At 41.6% G+C, this 16635-nt stretch overlaps 1 protein-coding gene across 3 annotated transcripts in view; it reads left to right on the forward strand.

The window, feature by feature from the left end:
- The window catches only part of dchs2 (dachsous cadherin-related 2), a 140069-nt gene that overhangs the window by 46494 nt on the left and 76940 nt on the right, over positions 1-16635 (forward strand). For all 3 annotated transcript variants that reach the window (XM_072568264.1, XM_072562676.1, XM_072567589.1), the window contains exon 6: positions 9156-9343. In XM_072568264.1, coding sequence (XP_072424365.1) covers positions 9156-9343 — 188 coding nt within the window. The remainder of the gene's footprint in view (positions 1-9155; positions 9344-16635) is intronic.

Raw genomic sequence — 16635 nt, forward strand, 5'->3', positions numbered from 1 at the left:
TGGGAGAAACAGGATGGTACTGGACCCCAAGAAAGGGAGTTTGTGGAGTGCCTCCGAGATGGATTCTTAGAACAGCTTGTGCTGGAGCCTACCAGGGAGAAAGCAACTCTGGATCTGGTGTTGTGCAACGAACCGGATTTTATCAGGGACCTTGAAGTAAAGGTGCCATTAGGAGGTAGTGACCACAATACAATAAGCTTTAATCTGCAGTTTGAAAGGGAGAGGGTAGAATTGGAAGTGACAATATTTCAGTTGAATAAGGGGAACTGTGGAGCTATGAGGGAGGAGCTGGCCAAAGTTCATTGGTGCAATACCCTAGCAGGGATGCAATGGAACAACAATGGCAGGTATTTCTGGGTATAATGCAGAGGATGCAGGATCAGTTCATTCCAAAAAGGGAGGCAGGGGTGGCCATGGCTGATGAGGGAAGTTAAGGACCATATAAAGACAAAAGGGAAAAAGTATAACATAGCAAAGATGAATGGGAAATCGGAGGACTGGGAAGCTTTTAAAGAACAACAGAGGATAACTAAAAAGGAAAGACGCAAATTAAAAATAAGGTACGAAGGTAAACTGGCCAAAAATATAAAGGAGGGTAGTAAAGGCTTTTTTAGGTATGTGAAAAGAAAAAAAATGGTTTAGACTAAAATTGAGCCCTTGAAGACAGAAATGGGTAAATTTATTACAGGGAACAAAGAAATGGCAGAAGAGTTGAATTGGTACTTTAGATCTGTCTTCACTGGGAAAGACACAAGCAATCTCCCAGATGTAATAGTGGCTGAAGGACCTGAACTGAAGGGAATTTATATTAGGCAGGAAATGGTGTTGGAGAGACTGTTAGGTCTGAAGGCTACGTCTCTGGGACCTGATGGTCTGCATCCCAGGGTACTGAAGGAGGTGGCTCCAGGAATTGTGGATGCATTGGTGATCATTTTCCAATAGATTCAGGATCAGTTCCTGCGGATTGGAGAGTGGCTAATATTGTCCCACTTTTTAAGAAATGTGGGAGAGAGAAAACAGAATTATAGACCAGTTAATCTGACGTCAGAGGTGGGAAAAATGCTGGAGTCAATTATAAAGGACGAAATTACAACACATCTGGATAGCAGTAACAGGATGGGTCAGTGTCAGCATGGATTTATGAAGGGCAAATCATGCTTGATTAATCTTCTGGAACTTTTTGAGGATGTAACTCTGAAGATGGAGATCCAGTGGATGTAGTATACCTGGACTTTCAGAAAGCCTTTGGTAAAGTCCCACATAGGAAGTTAGTGAGCAGAATTAGGGCACATGATATTAGGGGCAAAATCCTAACATGGATTGAAAATTGGTTGGCTGACAGGAGACAAAGAGTAGTGATAAATGGCTCCCTTTCGGAATAGCAGGCGATGACCATTGGTGTGCCGCAGGGATCAGTGCTGGGACCGCAGCTTTTTACAATGTACATTAATGATATAGATGAAGGTATTAAAAGTAATATTAGCAAATTTGCTGATGACACAAAGTTGGGTGGCAGTGTGAAATGTGAGGAGGATGTTAGGAGAATACAGGATGACCTGGACAGGTTAGGTGAGTGGACGGATGCATGGCAGATACAGTTTAATGTGGATAAATGTGTGGTTATCCACTTTGGTGGCAAGAACAGGAAGGCAGACTACTACTTAAATGGAGTCAAGTTAGGTAAAGGGGCAGTGCAACGAGCTCTAGGTGTTCTTGTACATCAGTCAATGAAAGCAAGCATGCAGGTACAGCAGGCAGTGAAGAAAGCTAATAGCATGCTGGCCTTCATAACAAGAGGAATAGAGTGTAGAAGCAAAGAGGTCCTTCTGCAGCTGTACAGTGCCCTGGTGAGACCGCACCTGGAATGTTGTGCACAGTATTGGTCTCCAAATTTGAGGAAAGACACTCTGGCTATTGAGGCAATGCAGCGTAGGTTCACAAGGTCAATTCCTGGAATGGTGGGACTATCTTACGCTGAAAGATTGGAGCGACTGGGATTGTATACGCTTTAGTTTAAAAGGCTGAGAGGGGATCTGATTGAGACGTATAAGATTATTAAAGGATTGGACACCCTGGAGGCAGGAAGCATGTTTCCGCTGATGGGTGAGTCCCAAACCAGAGGACTCAGTTTAAAAATAAGGGATAGGCCACTTAGAACAGAGTTGAGGAGAAACTTCTTCACCAATAGAGTGGTGGGTGTGTGGAATGTTCTGCCCCAGAAGGCTGTGGAGGCCAAGTCTCTTGATACTTTCAAGAAAGTGTTGGATGGAGCTCTTGAGGATAGTGGAATCAAGGGTTATGGGGATAAGGCAGGAACAGGATACTGATTGAGGATGATCAGCCATGATCATAATGAATGGTGGTGCTGGCTCGAAGGGCAGAATGGCCTACTCCTGCACCTATTGTCTATTGTAATCCAAGATGGAGGACAGGAAAAATTTCTGGCTGTAACAGCTGCTCCTTTTTTGAGGTATTTTAGGTATTGCAGGTGATTTCCATGAATTTCCATGAATTCCAGGAGTAGCAATTACTGTTTTATATGCTATTGCGTTGTTTTGGAACTTTGGAGAAAAAAAAATTAAAACAACAGCACTTTTAAAAGGGAAAGGAACAGACAAAGGAAGCACATGGTGAGGTCAGTGCAGGAGAGAGAGAGAGAGAAAGAAACCCACATTGCTAACTGACAGAGCAGTGAACCTGCACAGTTACTGCCTTTGCTGTTTGAATTCATGTATCGCTGGAAATCAGAATGCGTCTGGGAAAATTAACGCAGTGAAATTCACAACTGATCTTAGAGTAACCTGTTTGGGAGAAGTCACAGCACAGAAACAGATAAGTGGATATTTTAAGCATGGCCTTAGAGTAAGTCTGCAGTAGTGAGTAGAGTGGGTTCTTTCTTGATTATATGTTTTATTGAAACATGTCTCTTGATTAAACTTAAAATATAAGCCATAAATATTAATTTAACTGGAGCAGTGTTTTGTAGAGGAATAAGACAGTGCTATTTTCTGGGTCTGTAGACTGAACGAAGCAAAAATGGCCTTTAGTAGAGTGAAATGCTCTTCTTGTCAGATGTGGGAATTTAGGGAGAGTTTACGGGTTACTGAGGATTATATCTGCAGTAAATGCCATTGGTTGCAAATCCTATCAGATTGAATGGATTGATCGGAGATACAGTTAGAGACAATGAGGAATTTACAAGAGCCAGAGGATGTGATGGATGGCAGTTATAGGAAGGGGGAAAAGTCACAGATACAGTTACATGGATGGGTTAACTCCAGGAAAGGTAAGAGAGGTAGGCAGGTAGTCAGGAGTCTTCTGTGGCTATCCCCATTTCAAACTAGTATGCTGTTTTGGAAAATGTAGAGGGTGATGGATTCTCAGGGGAATGTAGCAGGAACAGCCAGGTTTCTGCTATTGAGACTGGCACTAATGCAATGAGAGGTACGTTGGGTTCCAAGAAATCAATTGTGTCAGGGATCTCTCCAGTCTGAGGTACAGATAGATGTTTCTGTGGCCAGCAGCAAAAAATCAGAATGGTGTGTTGCTTCCCTAGTGCCATCAAGGATGTCTCAGAGAGGGTGCAGAATGTTCTCAAGGGTGAGAGGGGCCAACAGGAGGTCATTGTCAACATTGGAACCAATGACATAGGAAGGGAAAAGGTAGAGATGCTGAACAGAGATTACAGAGAGTTAGGCAAGAAATTAAAAAGGAGGTCCTTTAGTAGTACTATCTGTATTACTCCAGATGCTATGAGCTAGTGAGGGCAAGAATAGGAGGATAGAGCAGATGAATGCATGGCTGAGGAGCTGGTGTATGGGAGAAGGATTCACACTTTTGGATCATTGAAATCTCTTTTGGGGTAGAAGTGACCTGTAGAAGAAGGATGGATTGCACCTAAATTGGAAAGGGACTAATATACTCGCAGGGAAATTTGCTAGAACTGCTTGGGACTATTTCAACTAGCAAGGTGGAGGGGTGGGACCCAGGGAGATAGTGAGGAAAGAGATTGATCTGAGACAGGTACATATGAGAACAGAAATAAGTCAAAGAGTCAGGGCAGGCAGGGACAAGGTAGGACTAATAAATTAACCTGCATTTATTTCAATGCAAGGGGCCTAACAGAGAAGGCAGATGAACTCAGGGCATAGTTAGGAACATGGGACTGGGATATCATAGCAATTACGGAAACATGGCTCAGTGATGAGCAGGACTGGCAGCTTAATGTTCCAGGATACAAATGCTACAAGAAGGATAGAAAGGGAGGCAAGAGAGGAGGGGGAGTGGCATTTTTGATAAAGGATAGCTGTGCTGAGGGAGGATATTCCCGGAAATCCATCCAGGGAAGTTATTTGGGTAGAACTGAGAAATAAGAAAGGGATGATCAACTTATTGGAATTGTATTATAGATCCCCAATAGTCAGAGGGAAATTGAGAAACAAACTTGTAAGGAGATCTCAGATATCTGTACGAATAATAGGGTAGTTATGGTAGGGGATTTTAACTTTCCAAACATCGACTGGGACTGCCATAGTGTTAAAGGTTTAGATGGAGAGGAATTTCTTAAGTGTATACAAGACAATTTTCTGATTCAATATGTGGATGTACCTACTAGAGAAAGTGCAAAACTTGACTTACTCTTGGGAAATAAGGCAGGACAGGTGACTGAGGTGTCAGTGGGGGAGCACTTTGGGGCCAGCAACCATAATTCTATTCGTTCTAAAATAGTGATGGAAAAGGATAGACCAGATCTAAAAGTTGAAGTTCTAAATTGGAGAAAGGCCAATTTTGACGGTATTAGGCAAGAACTTTCAAAAGGTGATTGGAGACAGATGTTCGCAGGTAAAGGGACGGCTGGAAAATGGGAAGCCTTCAGAAATGAGATAACAAGAATCCAGAGAAAGTATATTCCTGTCAGGGTGAAAGGGAAGGCTGGTAGGTATAGGGAATGCTGGATGACTAAAGAAATTGAGGGTTTGGTTAAGAAAAAGAAGGAAGCATATGTCAGGTATAGACAGGATAGATCGAGGGAATCCTTAGAAGAATATAAAGGCAGTAGGAGTATACTTAAGAGGGAAATCAGGAGGGCAAAACAGGGACATGAGATAGCTTTGGCAAATAGAATTAAGGAGAATCCAAATGGTTTTTACAAATACATTAAGGACAAAAGAGTAACTAGGAAGAGAATATGGCCTCTCAAAGATCAGCAAGGCGGCCTTTGTGTGGAGCCACAGAAAATGGGGGAGATACTAAATGAATATTTTGCATCAGTATTTACTGTGGAAAAGGATATGGAAGATATAGACTGTAGGGAAATAGATGGTGACATCTTGCAAAATGTCCAGATTACAGAGGAGGAAGTGCTAGATTTTTTGAAACGGTTAAAAGTAGATAAATCCCAGGACCTGATCAGGTTTCCCCAGGAACTCTGTGGGAAGCTAGAGAAGTGATTGCTGGGCCTCTTGCTGAGATATTTGTACCATCGATAGTCACAGGTGAGGTGCCAGAAGACTGGAGGTTGGCAAACGTGGTGCCACTGTTTAAGAAGGGCGGTAAAGACAAGCCAGGACATTGATTAGGCCACTGTTGGAATATTGCGTGCAATTCCGGTCTCTTTCCTATCGGAAAGATGTTGTGAAACTTGAAAGACTTCAGAAAAGATTTACAAGAATGTTGCCAGGGTTGGAGGATTTGAGCTACAGGGAGAGGCTGAACAGGCTGGGGCTGTTTTCCCTGGAGCATCGGAGGCTGAGGGGTGAGCTTATAGAGGTTTACAAAATTATGAGGGGCATGAATAGGATAAATAGGCAAAGTCTTTTCCCTGGTGTCGGTGAGTCCAAAACTAGAGGGCATAGGTTTAGAGTGAGAGGGGAAAGATATAAAAGAGACCTAAGGGACAACGTTTTCACGCAGAGGCTATATGGAATGAGCTGCTAGAGGATGTGGTGGAGGCTGGTACAATTGCAACATTTAGGAGGCATTTGGATAGGTATACGAATAGGAAGGGTTTTGAGGGATATGGGCCGGGTGCTGGTAGGTGGGACTAGATTGGGTTGGGATATCTGGATGGCATGGACCGGTTGGACCGAAGAGTCTGTTTCCATGCTGTACATCTCTATGACTGGCAGCTTAATGTTCCAGGATACAAATGCTACAGGAAGGACAGAAAGGGAAGCAAGAGAGAAGGGGGAGTGGCATTTTTGATCAGGGATAGCATTACAGCTATACTGAGGGAGGATATTCCCGGAAATACATCCGGGGAAGTTATTTGGGTGGAACTGAGACATAAGAAAGGGATGATCAACTTATTGGGATTGTATTATTGACCCTCTGATAGTCACAGGGAAATTGAGAAACAAGTTTGTAAAGAGAACTCAGTTCCCTGTAAGAATAATAGGGTGGTTGTAGTAGGGGATTTTAACTTTTCAAACATAGACTGGGACTGCCACAGTGTTAAGGGTTTAGATGGATACGAATTTGTTAAGTGTGTACAAGTAATGTTTCTGATTCAGTCTGTGGATGTACCTACTAGAGCAGGTGCAAAACGTGACCTACTCTTGGGAAATAAGGCACGGCAGGTGACTGAGGTGTCAGTGGGGGAGCACTTTGGGGCAGCAACCATAATCTATTAGTTTTAAAACATTAATGGAAAAGGATAGACTGGATCTAAAAGTTGAAGTTTTAAATTGGAGAAAGGCCAATTTTGATGGTATTAGGAAAGAACTTTCAAAAGCTGATTGGGGGCAGATGTTTGCAGACAAAGAGACGCTGGAAAATGGGAAGCCTTCAGAAATGAGGTAACGAGAGTCCAGAGAAAGTATATTCCTGTTAAAGTGAAAGGAAAGGCTGGTAGGTATAGGGAATGCTGGATGACTAAAGAAATTAAGGGTTTGGTTAAGAAAAAGAAGGAAGCATATGTCAGGTATAGACAGGATAGATTGAGTGAATCCTGAGTATAAAGGCATTAGGAGTATACTTAAGAGAGAAATCAGGAGGGCAAAACGGGGACATGAGATAGCTTTGGCAAATAGAGTTAAGGAGAATCCAAAGGGGTTTTACAAATACATTAAGGACAAAACGGTAACAAGGGAGAGAATAGGGCCCCTCAAAGATCAGCAAGGAGGCCTTTGTGTGGAGCTGCAGGAGATAGGGCAGATGCCAAATGAGTATTTTGCATCAGTATTTACTGTGGAAAAGGACATGGAAGATGTAGACTATAGGGAAATAGATGGTGGCATCTTGAAAAATGTCCATATTATTGAGAAGCAAGTGCTGGATGTCTTGAAACACATGAAAGTGGATAAATCCCCAGGAACTGATCAGGTGTACCCTAGAGCACTGTGGGAAGCTAGGGAGTTGATTGCTGGGCCTCTTACTGAGATATTTGCATCATAGATAGTCACAGGTGAGGTGCTGGAAGACTGGAGATTGGCTAACATGGTGCCACTGTTGAAGAAAGGTGGTAAGGACAAGCCAGGGAACTATACACCAGTGAGCCTGATGTGGGCAAGTTGTTGGAGGGAATCCTGAGGGACAGGATGTATATGAATTTGGAAAGGTAAGGACTGATGAATTTGGAAAGGTAAGGATAGGTAAGGTAGGGATAGTCAACATGGCTTTGTGCATGGAAAATCATGTCTCACAAACTTGATTGAGTTTTTTAAATAAGTAACAAAGGACTGACGAAGGCAGAGCGGTAGATGTGATCTGTATGGACTTCAGTAAAGCATTTGAAAAGGATCCCCATGGGAGACTGATTAGCAAGGTTAGATCTCATGGAATACAGGGAGAACTAGCCATTTGGATACAGAACTGGCTCAAAGGTAGAAGACAGGGTTGTGGTGGAGGGTTGTTTTTCAGACTGGAGGACTGCAACTGGGTGCTGGGTCCATTACTTTTGATCATTTATTTAAATGGTTTGGATGTAGGCATAAGCGGTACAGCTAATAAGTTTGCAGATGACACCAAAATTGGAGGTGTAGTGGACAGCGAAGAAGGTTACCTCAGATTACAACGGGATCTTGATCAGATGGGCCAGTTGGGCCGAGAAGTGGCAGATGGAGATAAATGTGAGGTGCTGCACTTTGGGAAAGCAAATCTTCGCAGGACTTATGCACCTAATGGTAAGGTTTGAAGGAGTGTTACTGAACAAAGAGACCTTGGAGTGCAGGTTCATAGCTCCTTGAAAGTGGAGTCGCAGGTAGATAGGACAGTGAAGAAGGCATTTGGTATGTTTTCCTTTATTGGTCAGAGTATTGAGTACAGGAGATGGGAGGTCATGTTGTGGCTATATAGAACATTGGTTAGGCCACTGTTGCATGCAGTTCTGGTCTCCTTCCCAACGGAAAGATGTTATGAAATTTGAAAGGGTTCAGAAAAGATTTACAAGGATGTTGCCAGAGTTGGAGGATTGGGCTATCGGGGAAGGTTGAATAGGCTGGGGCTGTTTTCTGTGGAGCATCAGAGGCTGAGGGGGTGACCTTAGAGAGGTTTATAAAATCATGAGGGGCATGGATAAGATAAATAGACAAAGTCTTTTCCCTGGAGTGGGGCAGTCCAGAACTAGAGGGCATAGATTTAGCATGAGAGGGAAAGATATAAAAGAGACCTAAGGGGCAATGTTTTCACGCAGAGGATGGTACATGGATGGAATGAGCTGCCAGAGGAAGTGTGGAGGCTGGTACAATTGCAACATTTAAAAAGCATCTGGATGGGTATATGAATAGGAAGGGTTTGGAGGAATATGGGCCGGATGCTGGCAGGTGGGACAAGATTAGGTTGGGATATCTAGTCGGCATGAACAAGTTGGATCAAAGGGTCTGTTTCTGTGCTGTACATCTCTATGACTCTAATTAGAGTCCTACTGGACTCTAACACTGGTTAAGGCTGCTCTTCCTTAATTGAAGTGCCTCTGACAATTAAATATAATGACAAAACCATACAGGCTCACATATGGTTTGGAGTAGACACCCGATGACTGTTGATGTTCATGTCTGTACACTAGTAATAGTCACTGGATCAAGAGAAAAAGGACGAAAGCTAGAAGCTAAAGCAAAATTGCATGTTTGTTCATGGATATTTATGCATGTTGATAAATTTGATACTGATGTAGAAATATATATTAGTCACTTTTCTTGTCTACACTTATTTTCCAGGGGAAATTATTAACTGGGTTGCATTAGATCGGGAGCAGCATATTAATCACCAGTTATCTGTACTCGTTACTGATCATGGTGTGCCTCGACAAAATGCCTCCACTACTATTTATATCACAGTCTCTGACATTAATGATAATAGACCACTATTTTCTTACCCTGCACCTAGCCGTGAATTCTTTATCAAGGTATGTACACAGATTTATACACTGCATTAGATTTTAGCAGCTAAATTAATGCAATGTGTCAATACCATTACTGGGAAATAACAAAGATCTGTCAAAATATACTGGTTTTTGGTTTTATTCAAAGAATTCAATTAAACATATGGGCTATATTTTCATTATTTGTTTTGCCTAAACTTGCCTACTGTGCTGCACAGAATTCTGCAACAGAAACTAAGAATCAAGCATTTACTTTGTGCTTGCATGCAGTCTATTTTTGTATATTCCTAATAATATTGTAGTTTTTTTAACATCATTCTTCTATGAATACCGGATTTGCCCGAAAATTATGTGGCAACTAATACTCACAATACGTTAGCCTTGGCATGATTTTGACATTGTGTTAAGAAAGTGATCTTAATATACAGATATTTAACTCAAATTCTGATCTCTGCTGTTTTCATATTGATGTTGCTGGAGGGTGTGGCATGGTCGTGGGATGGTGAAGGGCATTAGTAGAATGGTTTCTAGCAGTCTCCGATCGAAGTGAACTCCAGTGATTTCTAATGCCTGCTTTTACTTCGGGACACCTGATAAAAACAATGCTATAGTTTGAAATTGTGGCAACTGAAATGATATTCCCTAATGTTACAGTGTCATGGAGACATATATTGCCACCATATAGGAGATTGTTATTGTAAATATATGAGAATATACTGGAATCTAAAATTATCTTGTTCACTTATTCTTATTCATTTCTTATTCACTTGCACCATGATTTTGTAAAAGGAACACAAATTTGACCAACAGATAAACATGCCAGATCCTACCCAAACAGGAATATGGATTATATTAGGAGGTCAAGATCACTGTCTCAGTGAGGACTCTTGTGGAGTGATCCCCAAGCAGGATCAGCTGTGGGTGTACTTCTGAAACTTTCATTGGAGACCAGTATTTATACACTAGACCTTTCTGAATTTGTAGTCCTTTGTAAGTTGTAGAAAAATATTTCTTTCCTTTGTGACTGTACCTTGAGTATTGAGTGCAGTTGTGGTCACCTTTAAGGAAGACTATATTTGTCATACAGTGGTGCAGTGGAGGTTCACCAGCCTGGGATGGTAGGACAATCCTATAAATAGAGGATACAGGGGTTGTATTCTCTGGAGTTTAGAGGAATGAGTTGTGATCTCTTAGAAATATACAAAAATCTTAAAGGGATAAACAGAGTAGATGCAGAAAGGATATTTCCCTTGACTTTGGGGCCTCAAACTAGAGAACACTGTCTCAGAATAAAAGGCCAGCCACTAAGTAATGAAATGAGGAGGAATCTCTTCACTTATGTGGTGATGAATTTTTGAAATAGCACGGGAATATGACATTGAAGTAACTGATCAACCATGATCTAGAATGGTGAAGCAAGCTTGATGATCTGAATGGCCTAATGAAGTTCCTGTGTTTACTTATTTTTTTCTGGCTTAGATTTCCTATATAACTGTGTCATATGATTGTCCTAACTGTGTCGACATAATATGAACATAAGTGCAACATTTAAAAAGGCTAGGCTAATCAATAGATTTCCAATAATGTTGCAGTTAGAGTAACACCCTGAATTTACATTTTGGTGGTCCCACCCTCCTGCCATGATGGGAGCTATTAAAGGCATGCCTGAGCTTTCAGTCACAAACAAATGAGAAGAGGGTAGAGAAAGGCAGTTACTGGAGATGGAAGTAAGCATTCTTTGTGATAGAGATGAAGTGGGTTTAAAGTTTAACGCAGTCAGGTAACCAATATCATTAGAGACAAAAAAAATGCAGATGCTGGAATCCAAGGCAGACAACCAGGAGGCTGGAAGAACACAGCAAGCCAGGCAGCATCAGGAGGTGTAGAAGTCAACATTTTGGGTATAACTCTTCTTCAGGATCGGAGGTTGGGGGAGCTGCAGATAAAGGGGGGTAGGGAAGGGTTTTGGGTGGGAAGAGGGGCGGAGTAATGAAGTAGGGTTAGGTGAACATAGATCGAGGGTACGACCTGGTTGGTCGATGGGAGGAATGACTCGGGTTGGTAGCTGGAAGGAAGGGTCGGTCAGAGGAATGGAAGGGATGGAGAGGGGCTGGGAAGGGTGTTGAGGGATGGGAAGAGAGGTTATTTGAAATTGGAGAACTCAATGTTGAGTCCTCCAGGTGATAGGCTGCCCGGGCAGAAGATGAGGTGGTGTTCCATCAGTTTGCAGTCTGATTCGCTGTGACAATGGAGGAGCCCGAGGGTGGTCATGTCGGAAAGGGAGTGGGAGGGAAAATTAAAATGGGCGGTGACTGGAAGGTCAGAGCAGCTCCTGCGGGCCTGGTTGAGATACTCAGCGAAATGTGTCCTGAGTTTATGTTTGGTCTCACCGATGTAGAGAAGACTACATTGGGAGCATTGGATACAGTAAACTAGGCTGGAGGAGAGGCAGGTGAACCTGTGCCTGACCTGGAAGGACTGTTTGGGCCTCTGGATGGAGGTGAGTGGATGGTGTGCCGGCAAGTTTTTCATCTTTAACAAATGTCGGCTGCCAACAATCTGAACCCATCTGAGATAGTTGCACAGTATGGAGTATATAGCATGGACTAAGGACAGGACCTTACAATTGAAATGTATAGCAGGAAATAATTGCAGTTCATCCAAAATAAATCTCACAGAAGTAATCTGACAGTACATAAGTAGTCAAGAAGTTAAGAGAGATCATTGGAGATGTTAAAGCAAATACCATGCTTGTGGATGCCAAGAAGTAGATGAAGATGTGGGTAACAAGAAATATCCTTGGGGATTCCCAGATGAGCAGTGAGGATATGAAAATCTTGCTATGCCTGGTATTCTGACACATGCATGCACCTGACAGGCTGCTCATACACCATGTAAGTATTTATCATTGCAGATACAGCGAATAGGCAGAGCTTACCCCTTCGACTAGTGGTCTGCTTGTCTTGTAGAAAATGGTGCAAAAATATTTGCACATGTAGAAACTATGAGCAGCAGTAGATAATTGGGTCTTTCAAGCCTGCTCCACCATTCAGTATGACTTTGGCTGATCCTCCATCGTAATGTCATATTCTTGCTTTCTTTCTATTCCCTTTGATATATTTTAATATCTAAAAAATATATCAATTTCTTTCTCAAATATACTCAGTGACCTGAGCTCCACAGCCTTCTGTGGTAGTGGATTCCACAGTTTGATCACTATCTGAGTGAAGAAATGTTTCCTCTTCTCAGTCTTAAATGGCCTACCCCATTTTGAAACCATGACCCTTGGTTAGAACCATACTGTCCACACTGACCCAAAACAACAAGATACCTTGTCTAATCCCATCTTCCTGCACGGTGCCTGTAGCCCTGCAGATTACAGCAGTTAAAGTTCACATCCAAGGTACCTTTTAAAGGAGTTTAGGATCTCTGCTTCCACCACCAACTCAGACAGCAAATTCCAAACACCCACTATTTTCTGCGTAAAAAAGGTTTTCTTCATGACCCCTCTAACCCTCCTGCATCTTAGCTTAAATCTGTGACCCCTGGTTTTCGAACTCTGCTTCGGGAAACAGATTCTTGCTGTCTATCTATATCCCTCACAATTTTATATATCTCAATCATGTCACCCCTCAGCCTTTTCTGTTCAAAGGAAAACAACCCTAACCTCTCCAATCTCTTAGCTACAATTCTCCAGCCCTGGCAACATTCTAGTAAATCTTCTCTGCATCCTCCTCAGAACAGTTATGTCCTTTCTGTAATGTGGTGCCCAGAACTGCGTTTAATACTCCAGTTGTGGCCTCACCAGTATCTTCATCATTATGCCCCTACTTTTGTATTGTGTACTTCTGCCAATCAAGGAGCACATTTCAGATGCCTCCTTTACAAATCTTGACTGTACTGCTATCTTTAGAGACCTGTGCACTTGCAGACCAAGGTGTCTCACTTCATTGACCCCTGTCAATATCTTCTTGTTTATTATATGTTCCCTCTGTGCATTACCTTACACTTTTCAGAGTTGAACTCCATCTGCCACTTTCCAGCCCACTTCATCAACCCATCTCTATCATTTTGGAGCTTACAGCTAAAGTTTGTGTTTTCTGCAAATTTCCAAATGTCCCCCCACATTCAAGTTTAAATCATCAATGTGTAAAACAAACAGCAGGGATCCCAACACTGAGCCCTGAAGAATGCCACTTGAAACACCGTTCTATTCACAAAGGCAACCTTTGTCTCCTGTTACCAAACAAACTTTGGATCCAAATTGACACGTTACACTGTGCCCACTGGGGTTTTACTTTTATGACCAGTTAGCCATGTGGGATTTTGTTAATTGCCTGATTAAAATCCACATAGACAACATCCACTACACCACTGTCACCAATCCTCTTGTCACTTACTCAAAGAATTCAAACAAATTTCTTATACACGACCTTCTAGATTCCCAACCAAGGAAAACATCCTCCCTAAATATGGTCTGTGCAACCTTATTACAATTTTGTTTCAATCAGATTCCCTCCCATTCTTCTAATCTCTAGCAAATCCATGCTCAGTTGAATTAATCTCTCCTTATAAGACAGTTTTTTCATCCTCGATATTAGTCTACTGAATCTTTGCTGCACCTTCTCTTTGGCAAATGTATCCTCTCTTAGTAGGGAGTCCAAAACTACAGCAATACTCTAGGTATTGTATGGTCCTGTATAATTGCAGTAGGATATCCCTATTTCTCAACTCAAATCCTCTCGTAATGATGGATGACATACCATTTGCTTTTCTAATTGTTAGCTGCAGCTGCCTGTTGACTTTCTTAAGAATATAAGAAATCGGAAATAGGGAGAGCATGGTGGCACAGTGGTTAGCACTGCTGCCTCACTGTGCCAGGGAGCTGGGTTCAATTCCACCATTGGGTGATTGTCTGTGTGGAGTTTGCACATTCTCGTTGTGTCTGTGTGGGTTTCCACCTGGTGCTCTGGTTTCCTCCAACAGTCCAAAGATGTGCAGGTTAACCATGTTAAATTTCCCCATAGTGTTCAGATGAGATGGGGTAATTATAGTAAAGTATGGGTTACAGTGACAGAGCAGGATGCTCTTCGGAGGATCGGTATAGCTGGCAATTCAGCCTCTGAAGTCTGGTCCACTATTCAGTACGATCATGATCTCATCTTGGCCTCAACTCCACTTTCCTGCCTGCTCTCCATAACCTGGCAACAGATTACTAATTAAAAATCTGTCTATCTCCTCCTTAAATTTACTCAGTGCTCCAACCTCCACTGTGCTCTGGGATAATGAATACCACAGATTCTGAATCCTTTGAGAGAAGTGGATTCTTCCTCATCTCTATTTTAAATCGGTTACTTCTTATCTTAAAACTACGACCTCTCATTCTGGATTGCTCCACCAAAAGGAACATGCATCCCCTTTGTCAATCCCCTGTAATATCTCAAATACCTCAATTAATTCTCCTCCCATTCTTCTAAAATTTAGAAAGTATAAGACTAAATCACTTAACCTGTCTTTGTATGACAAACCCTTCCTCCTCTGAACTGCCTCCGATGCAACTGCACTCCTGTTCAAGTAAGGGGGCCAAAACTATATACTATACTCCTGGTACCATCTTACTGATGCCTTGTACAGTTGCAGAAACACGTCCCTATATTAATACCCTATCCATTTATCAATAAATGCCAAAATAACATTTGCTCTCTTTATTACTTGCTGTATTTGCACGTTGATTTTCTGTGATTTATGCACAATGACACCCAGATCCTTCTGCACTGAAGAATTTTGAAGTTTCTCTGCTCTTAGATATATATTACCTTTCTATTCTTCTGACCAAAAAGGATAACCTTATACTTATCCACAATTAAATTCCATCTGCCAAGTTTTGAAAATTAACCATATCCACTCATAGGTTTTTTATTCTTTTGTTACAATTTATTTTGCCACCTATTTTAGTGTCATCTGAAAATTTAGCTATTGTACCTTCTATCCCTGCATCCAAGTCATAACTATAGATTGTAAAAGGTTGGGGCCCAAGGACCGAACCTTGTAGCACCCCACTGTTTACACCTTGCCAATCAGGAAAAGATACATTTATCCCAACTCTTTGCTTTCTGATATTTAGCTAAAATTCTGTGCAAGGGAATATATGACTCCAACTCCACGTGATGTTAAGGATCTTTCATTAATATGTGTATAAGGGCACCCAGATCTCTTTGTATATCTACATTTCCCAGTACTTAAGTAATACTTTAGCTTTCTGTTTTCATATTGAAGTGTATAACATCTTATTTGTCTATATTACACCACATCTGCCATGTGTTTGCCCAGATACTCAGCTTGTCTTGATCACCCTGAAGCCTCTTTGCATCCTGCTAACAACTCACAATCCCATTTAGTTTTGTGTCATCAGCAAACATGGAAATATTGTATTTTGCTCCCTTATCGAAATAATTTATATGTCATGAATAGCCGGGGTCCAAGTATTGATCCCTGTAGTACACCATTAGTCACCACTTACCATCTGGAAAAAGATTTGTTTATTCCCACTCTGTTTCTGGTCTGTCAACCAATTCTTAGTGCCTGCTTGTACAGTAACTATAATTCTGTTATGTTTTAATTTTGCCCGCTAGTCTTTTCTGTGGGACCTTATCCAAAGCCTTCTCGAAATCCAAATCCATGACATTTGCTGATTCTTCCTTATTTATTCTATTTACATCATCAAATAAATCTTCGCTAGATTAGTTAGGTATGATTTTCACTTCAGAAACCCATGCTGACTTTTTTAAGTTCCTTACTGCTCCTTATGTTTGTTTTAGTTAAGGATTGAAGGCTTTGTATCTTAATGCATGAAGCATTCAGAATAAGCTAGATGAACTGAAGCGCAAATTGATGTAAATGAATATGATCTCATAGCCGTTATAGAAACATGGTTAAAGAGAGATCATCACTCGGAGCTTAACATTCAGGAATATTTGACCTTTCAGAGAGACAGGAGGGATGGAAAATGTAGTGAGGTTGTAATGTTAATAAGAAATGAAATGAGGTCAGTTGTGAGAGATGATTTAGGTTTGGGTGATATAAGGTCTATTTGGATGGAAGTGGCAAATATTTGTGGTCCCAGCACTGATCCCTGTGGAACCCCACTGGTTATAGGCCACCAACCTGATGAAAAAAAGTGCCATATCCCCATGCTAGAGAGAAGACATTAGTAAGAGGAGTGTAAAAACTCCCAAACAGTAGCCACTCTGCGGAAAAAGCTATAAATCAACAAATAATAGGAGCATGTAAAAAAGAATAAAGCAATAATTATGACT

The sequence above is a fragment of the Chiloscyllium punctatum genome, chromosome 1 (genome assembly GCF_047496795.1).
Source record: "Chiloscyllium punctatum isolate Juve2018m chromosome 1, sChiPun1.3, whole genome shotgun sequence".
Taxonomy (NCBI): Eukaryota; Metazoa; Chordata; class Chondrichthyes; order Orectolobiformes; family Hemiscylliidae; genus Chiloscyllium; species Chiloscyllium punctatum.